Source organism: Channa argus, chromosome 14 (assembly GCF_033026475.1).
Source record: "Channa argus isolate prfri chromosome 14, Channa argus male v1.0, whole genome shotgun sequence".
In the NCBI taxonomy this organism is placed as follows: domain Eukaryota; kingdom Metazoa; phylum Chordata; class Actinopteri; order Anabantiformes; family Channidae; genus Channa; species Channa argus.
The window spans coordinates 14,892,294-14,901,013 of NC_090210.1; the positions used below are offsets into that span (position 1 = coordinate 14,892,294).

General features: G+C 39.2%; 1 protein-coding gene across 1 annotated transcript; it reads left to right on the forward strand.

Annotated features, from left to right (window-relative positions):
• Positions 1–1,811: 1,811 nt before the first annotated feature.
• Positions 1,812–5,087, forward strand: palmda (palmdelphin a). Its single transcript, XM_067474677.1, is given in 7 exon segments — positions 1,812–1,901; positions 2,115–2,230; positions 2,312–2,426; positions 2,544–2,568; positions 2,646–2,729; positions 3,036–3,196; positions 3,433–5,087. Coding segments are annotated over 7 exon segments (1,626 nt in total). The 3' UTR covers positions 4,468–5,087.
• The last annotated feature ends 3,633 nt before the right edge of the window (positions 5,088–8,720 follow it).

Here is an 8,720-nt window from a genome sequence, read left to right on the forward strand (position 1 = left end):
AGAAGCTAGGGCAGAATAAATTGGACAGTAGTGTCTCTGCTTCCATGTGCATGGATTGGTTTGTTATAATGAAAAAATACTCTTTTGACAGCTGACCTGAGGCAGTGGGTCAGTCACAGTCACAGTAGAATATTGATTGTTTACATCAGAGACCTATTGGTAAAATTAGATAAACCAATTTTGATATAGAATCTGTATATGTGTCCTACACCAGTCTCCTATGTTTAAACTCAGATTTTGGCAAATGCTATTGTGGAAATAGGAGCAATAAATGTGTATGTTTCTTTCTAAAAATATCCTCCACCCCGTCCACCTCTTTAGACATGTGTTAACCCCCCTCATGAACTGTCCCGACCTGAATGTATATTAATCACAACTTGTCTGACTCCTACATAAACAGTTGGTTGGAAAAGTGGCCTAATTCACCTTTAATTCAACTTTGTGAAACTATAACAACAGTGGTATTTCTGTGATACATAAATTAAGGATTCTACCAATTTGGTTACTACAAAAAAATGTCCATATTAAAAAAAGTGATTGCTGTCCTAAATTTGTACAAAGGGGAAAGTTTCATGGCAAATGTTAGGAATATATTGTTAGTATGTTATATTGCTTTGTGTTTTGTGTGGCAAGGCCAGATGAGATGAATATGAATAAACTGTGAACTTACAGGATGCTCGAGGGGAACGTGGACGATGGCTGGGAATACGATTGTACCAGTGGGGAGCTTTTTTATAGGTCACTGTCCATTCTCCCTTTTCCTTTCATGTCAGCTCTCTACTGTGCCATCTCTAGTATAGGCCCCCAAAACACATACCCTTCAGTATTGAACCAAACAGGACATCAACATCCCCCCAGCAGACAACCCACTGACCCAGTACATGAAAAGCCAGAGTCCTGATTCTTCAATTTCTGAATCAGAAGTCACAGATCTACTCCATGGAGAGTGGAACCCGCTGTTACGGTTTGAGATATTTAGTGCTGTAGGTTTATGTAGAACATTATAAAACACAATTATTGACAGTAAATAATATGCAATGTCCATGAAACCCACTCTATTTACAAGTCCGATCTATTTGAAATTTCATTATTAAGAGCTACGGGCTAAATCCTGATATAGCTGTTATCACAACACTGCTAGTCTTGGAGAGATGGCAGAAAGGGGAAACTTCACAAGGCAGCCAGGGTAAAAGTAGACTCTTGTAAATTGGGGCTCCTGTCAGTCAGTTGTCTTCTGACTAGATTGACAACCAAATGAAACACAGCTAAGGCCGAGGTAGCAATACTTTGATTAACAATAGTAGCAACCTCAAGATCCTCAAGGTTATTAGTAGTTGCAGTAGGGCAGCCGATAGATGAAAGAAACCGAGGAAATAGAAAATAAAATATTAGAATTTGGAAATAGAAATTTGAAAAGATGTGCAGTGATCGCAAAAAAACAAAAACAAATTCCCTGCTCTGTTCAAACTCATTTGTATGGTTTTAGGCTGTGCAGCCTGTGATTTCTGCCAGGTCTGTCAAAGTAACCTGGAGGTTTAGCTTGTATTTGGTTTGCTCTCATTTGCTCTCTCTCTCATTTTTGTTTGTCCCAAAGCAGCATGGAGGAGTCAGGCCTGCTAAAGGAGAGGTTCCAGGCCATCACTGTAAAGCTTTTTCTTTGCTTAACTCTTGACTCAGTGCTACAAATATATTTTAGAGTGGAAGACAAATGTTACTAAAGTATTGTTATTTATACGAGCATTACTCTGTTAATGTTCAATTTTTTTTGGGAACTCTTCTATAAATTCATCATTTAACCTCTTTTTTCGGTGATGTATTAGGAGAAACATCGCATTCAGAAACACATTCGACAGAAGAAGCTTGAACTGGACCAAGAGAAGCTTAAACTACAGCATCTAAAGGTTTATGACACTAACTGACAGCATTTGTTTGTGTGGATAAAAAAAAAAATTATGTTCTGCAATAACAGCACATGAATTATATTGTAATCCACATGGATAGATGGTTATAATCTCCTATGGTAATCGGTCTGTCCATCTGTTTGTGTCTTATAATGGCTTAGTTTATGAACCATGTGTTCTTCTTCTTCTTCTTCTATCCTTTGTAATAAACAGAAAACACTTCTGCGGGAGCAGTGGCTACTACAGGACTCTGTCTACCACAATGCAAAACAACAGAGCCTTTTTTCTGACCAGCAGCAGACTAGAGCACTGCAGCTCAACATTCACAGGTACAAAACAGACTTATACACGCATGAGAATGACCTATTTGACCTCTTTTCAAACTGTTCTGCCTCCTTCTGACTCATTAGGATAGAGATGGAGATTCTTTCTCTGGAGCGAGAGGAGTCTACGGTTTCCACTAATGAAAGCTTCATCCTTAACAGACTGAAGGCTGTGGAGAAAAGTCCAGAGCAAGTAATTAAGGTACACACACAGGCACACAAACACACACACACACACACACACACACACACACACATACAGAGCTGTATACCTGTACTTTTATTACATCGCTGTTAGTGATTTGCATTTGTTTCCCAGGAGGCGCAGGTCAACTTTGTTTCCGGTAAGTTGTTACCATTTTCTGGATATAAACCACACAAAGATGTGTCCATGTTTACAGTTTTGTTTTCTGTCCCACAGAACCTTTACAGGTCCCCACACTGATTCCAAAATCTCTGTCTCTACCAGTCAATAATCACACTGAGCCAAACAGACCAAGAAAGAGTGAGATCATTTTTATTTCTATATATATTTGGTACATTTTATACTCAACTTTTTAATCAAGATGGTAATATAGCAAGTTTGTTTAGTGAAGTCAGTAGACTTGGTGCCTAAGACCCACCTATGATCTAGTGATAGGTGAGATAGCACATTTAGGAAAAGTTGTGTTAAACTCCAAATGACTAAATCAATGTAATCGTTATACCTTTTAAAAGAACAGTTCTTTCAGTAGGCAGTGCTTATCCTTGAACCTGGTCAAAATTTAAACTGACAGTAACACAGCCGCTGTCTGTCATTTCTGTGTCTCAGCTCTGTTTGCCATGGAGATCAACGTTAGTAAAACGCTGCAGGCTGGGGAGAATACAGTACTTTCTACTACACCTGCTCTGCCTGAGGAGTTAAACCAGCACATTGGGCAAAAGTTTTACGATGATGTCAGGAAGTGTGTTTATGCTCTGAATGCAGAAGAGGTATTATCACTAATTACTAAGTGGAACTTTTATTTGTGTTTTATTTTTTTCTACAAATCGCAAAAACAAACAAAACCAATTATGTTTTTTCTTTGAATTGTAGGAAGTTATTAGATACAAAACATATATTGTCACTGTCACGGCATTGAGAAGGAATAGATGATGTAAAGTTTCATGTTATGCTTATGCTAGGATCTCTCATTCTATTCATGAGCCATATCAATTTCAACTTTTAGGGATCGCATGACCCAAGCTGCATTTCTGAGCTGTCAGCCTATGAGGTCGAACAGTTGGTGAGAACTGCCACAGTGCATCACCTAGTGAACAACAGCCAGCATCCTAGCAGGGAGAGTCATTATTTATATACCCACAAAGATGAGGCCCGTGACCTTGGTAACCAGGCAAGGCAATATGGTGCCCATGTCTTTGCTAACAACATAGCAGAGAAAAAGTCAAGCTGCAGATACACGTGGCATGACTGTCACTATGATCATTCGGGGAGCCATTGCAGTAACCAGGATGAGGGAAACAACCACAAAAACCCGAGGGAGGGTCATCACTTTGGAAAACACAAGGTGGAGGGACTTCAATATGGCAAAGAGGTAGATGGTCACTACAGGTCTTGTCTTGTGAGAAACTCTCACAGTTTTCAGGAAGATGGTTCGGTTAGCCACCACACCAATGGCATCATCAGTAGCAATAGTAGTGTCAGTGTAAAGAGACCCAATGCCTGTTGTCCTCCCAGCGCCACTCACCAGGAAATAGCAACAGGCTATCAACAACAGCTTAGTGATTATGTCACTGGTGATAAAAAAGATTGTCATGCTTATAGCAAATCATACTACCACTCATACAGACAACCTGAAAACAGCCACAACCACTCCACTGCTCTGTACAGTGGTGCCACTCCCTTAGAAAGACTGGCTTCCCCTTACACCATCCTCAACACCTTGGATGCTACTGAGCCAATCACAGCCATCTTCATGGGCTTCCAGGCAGCTCAGGATGACAGTCGTCAGAGTCATGAGTTTACAGGCTCTCTGAAGGCAGAGTTGGTCATTATTGAAGACAGTGAGCAAAATAGTGAGAACATCGACATAAAGGAGGTGAGCAATAGTCACCCAAGTGTCAGTGGTTCTTTAACAGGAAGTCCAGCCATTGGAAGTTGGGGATGTGTGGAGGCATCTGGAGCCAGACAGAAAGAGAGACAGGTGGGACCAGGTATCAGAGAGATCCATAAAAAACAGAAATTCTGCTGTGCTGTTTGCTAACTGCACAAACCAATGCATGTGTGTTCAATATTTACAGTCTGCTAACAACTGCTTACTGTAAAGGATCAGCAACCAAACTAAATCCTTTCAAATCTTTTTTATTTCCAAATATTTTTGAGCCACTAAAACTGGGGGGTTTGTGATAAAAAATGGCCGCAATACCTAAATAGTTCATCCAAACCATTTAATGTTAAACTGTCAGTCTACACTGCTTCTATCCTGCTAAAAAGGTAAAAACGTTCTGGTAAAGCCGCTATACATGAATTGGCCAGTAGCAAACAGCCAAAATACCAATTTAACAGTGAGCTGAGGAACATAGTTGAACATTCTTGGACATACTGAGTTCTCAAACACTACAGAATAAAGCACTTATCTCCTGTCTAAATACATATGCATCCTACATATGTTTCCTTAAATGAATTTACTGTAGTTTAAACAGATAAATGCATTAGTAGGCTACAGTGTAATACAGACAGTATTACGTTAAACATTTGTTTGGAAGATTTTTTAATTATTGTCACACACACACTAAAGAGAATGATCTGTACAAATGTATAAAACAGATACAGTACATCTGATCAATGTGGACGTAGAGTTTTACTCCACCCAAATACTAAGGAGATAAGCTATTTGGATAATGGTTGGATAAATGAGTTTTATTCCAGTGAACTGCTCTCCTTTGGCTCCCTCTGCTGGTTCTGAGAGTCTGGATCAGAAAGCATCTTTTCCCATCTGACATGACAGTGTCTGTATTAAGTGCAAGTTGAATTTGGGAGCTGTAAGTTGATGACTGTGAGGGAAGCTGGACACGTGTATCAAATCATGCCATTGGCATAACAATGGAGATTTGTTCTTTATAAAAAATAGTCCGAGACATACATACTGTAAAGTTGTTTAATTTTTATTATTTGACATTTTTATACTAAGATAAAATGTTTGTACTGTTTACATGTTTGTCCACATCTGAGGTGAAAAGCATGATGCTAATAAACCTTTTTTACTGATTGATGTTATCAGCTTGTTGTGTGTCCATGTGAATCTAACCGTGATCAGAGCTCAACACTTTGTGACAGAGCATGTTTGTGACGTTAATGTCGTCTGATGTGAAGCTCAGCCTTCCCCCGACAATGTCATGCAGACACAGGAAACATGTAGCGTGAGCAGGTGTAATGAAATTAATGACAGGATCTGGATCATCGACACTGACAGACAGCCAACATTCATTTGTCACCGAACATAATGGAACTGTTGTTACTTTTGTGACTGCAGGACACAATCCGTTCACAGCTCACACAAACACAAACACTGCTTTATTCATAGTTATGTAAGACTATTAAAGTCGATTTCTGTTTAGATATGGATGTTAAACTGCCTAAATAAGTTCATGGAAATTTTCTTTAAGCAATTTTCATTTTATTTTTATTTCTATACTTATTTTAACTGCCTTTACTAACTGCAGCCGCCCCTTGACGCTTATTTTTTATATTATTGGATTATAATGTTGAAGCACTAATGTTGCAGATTGCAAATATTTTAACAATTTTTTGTGTGCTGACATAATCAAATAAATTAAAATCAGTCATTTATTAGTAGGTTATATTTGTTATTATAAGCAAGGTAACTTGTAACTAAAGCTGTTAACTTTTAAATAAAAAGCACCATTATGTTAAAGTACAAGTAACAACACTAAAACATTGTGGTACCTGTACTTGAGTATAGCACTTGAGTAAATACTCTTAGTTCCTTTCCACTACATTGTTTTCAAATCAATAACATCACAATAAAACACTGAACCCCCGAAAAGCAAATTCCCCTCCCCAGCTGTGCAGTGCCGGTCCAATCCCAGTAGAAATTGGGGAGGGTTGCGTCAGGAAGGGCATCCGGCGTAAAAACTGTGACAAATCAACATGCGGACAACGATCCGCTGTGCTGACCCTGAACTCACGTGATAAGACGAAAGGGCAAAAAAACAAAAACAAAACAAAACATCACAATAAAACAGTACATTTGTTTTCAGTGTTCTAAATAAGGCACAGTAAGTCAGTTTAATACCACAGCACTGACAGTGTGTCTGTGTGTGTGTGTTTTCTGTTTGTATGTGTCAGATACACATGAGCAGTAAAGGAGGTGTTGCCTCCTGACCAGATGGTCAGCTGCCACTCAGCCTCCACTGTGGACTTCATCCAGAAAAGCTTCTTTATGTAACACATCTCACCTTCTGCCTCTTTATGTGAAGAGGCTCACAGCTTGACAGCTTCTTTTTCTTGTTGAACTGTTGGCCTTCAGAAGTAGTAGAAGTACAAACCCAATACTCAAGTAAAAGTACAATAATTGCTTTAAAAAATGTCCAATACTAAGTGCTCTAAATTTACTCAACACAAAAAGTACAACTCAAGAAAACAATACATTATAAACAGTTTTATACGTGATGCTGTTAATAAATGTAAAAGTCTCTTCCAGATTTATACTACAGACTCTCAAAGGTGAAACTTTTCGTAGATGTTGCCCTGCGAACTCTTTCTAAGTTTCTAATTCTAAGACTGTACAACTGTACCTACATGTTTTGACACATCGTTGCCTTATTGATTGAGCTGTACTCACACCATCACTGTTTTCCAGAGAATTTTCTACAGCTGTACTGCTCTGGGACTTACATCCAGGAGTAACAAAGTTATTAAACTCTGCAGAACTACAGAAGATGCGAAAGTCATCCGATCTAAAAAATGATGAGACTTTTGAACTGTGGTCAGATTTCTTTGGTCTCTTCTGAAGAATAAAGTCAGAGCTAAGCTGAGGCAGAGATTTGTCTGCTGTAATAGTTGTAGTTTAGAAAAAAATCAGAAAAACAACTGGTGGGTCTTAATGGAGTATAAAATGCATTTGTGTGATATTGGTATGATTGGTTTCTGTACAGTGACTAACCACCCACTGAGGTATGATAAACCAATGGGCATCATTGCTGCTCGGTATGGTGAGGACACATCCCCCACACACTTTTCAAAACAGAGTAGAGCAGTGTCCTCATTCTGTCCAGCTGTCACAAGCCAGACGACAGAAGAAAGGGGGGCAATAGAACAGCACTAAGTGCATATTGGACTTTAATGGCCCGGGGTTTTGCCTGTCAGACTACACATGAGCTGCCTTATTCCCTGACAGGGGTTGCTGGGGTCATACACAGCATACAGAGTCTGCTCAGGACTGAGGTTTATGGGTTATTCTGTTAACATTATGTAAGAGTAACACAAGAAAAGAAGAGTCATCAAGTCGTCCTCAGCAACACTGGCCCAAATGTTGCTGAGACTGTCTAACCTCAGCCACCATAACCTTCTAGTCAAACCAGGCCAAAAAAGGTTGAATTATTAAAACTCTTGAGTGTACTGAATCAAGGAAGTCTGCATTTTGTTGCAACAATTTCTAGTGTTTTGAGGCAAAACAATTTCCAGGCAAAATTACAGAAGTGACAGACAAGTCAAAGACACTAGAACAGATAAACAAAGTAATGTTGGGCAACTATGATGGGGAGCAGGCAGGGATTAACCAAGTGTCAGTGGGTAGTTAGAACAGTAAAGTACCTAATGCAAACAAGGAGACAAACCGAAGGTAAAGTCCAAACAGTCAGAAAACAAGTTCAACTGTTGCAGTTCTACAGCTAGTGTGATATGAAAACGTGAAGAATAAAAAGAGTATACACTTTATTAAATCCAAAAATTATTTCAGTTGGAGATTTAAATTATTTTGAACGTGTGCTCTGGTCTCGTCACCCCCAGAAAAGGGGGGTTTACGGCCAAAGAAGATAGTGTTGGACAAATTTCCAACTGTGGTAGAAATTTCTCACAGTGTGACTGCTGATACTTCCTACAGCTACTAACCAACAGGAATGCTGCATGACATGAGGTTCTTAGCCCAAGCATCACTATAGTCATCACAAATTTTCATTTTGTTTCTACATTTAGTGTGTGTAGGTGGAAAAAAACCAGGTCCACATTCTCCTCCTCCTCTTCTTTGTTTTTTCCATAGACATAAATGCCATATTGCAAAAGCTGAGCTTCATTGTTTACAGCTATAGAAGAGCAGATGGATCACACACACACACACACACACACACCTGTGATTTTTGTATATGTACTTTGGTTGTAGCCTACAGTTCAGTGGTTTCAGTTGCTGCTGCACAGACCTATAAGGCACCTTAGAGAGGGAATTGATTACACTGTATATACAGTACAGTACTATGAAGCAGATGAGTGTGAGTGAAT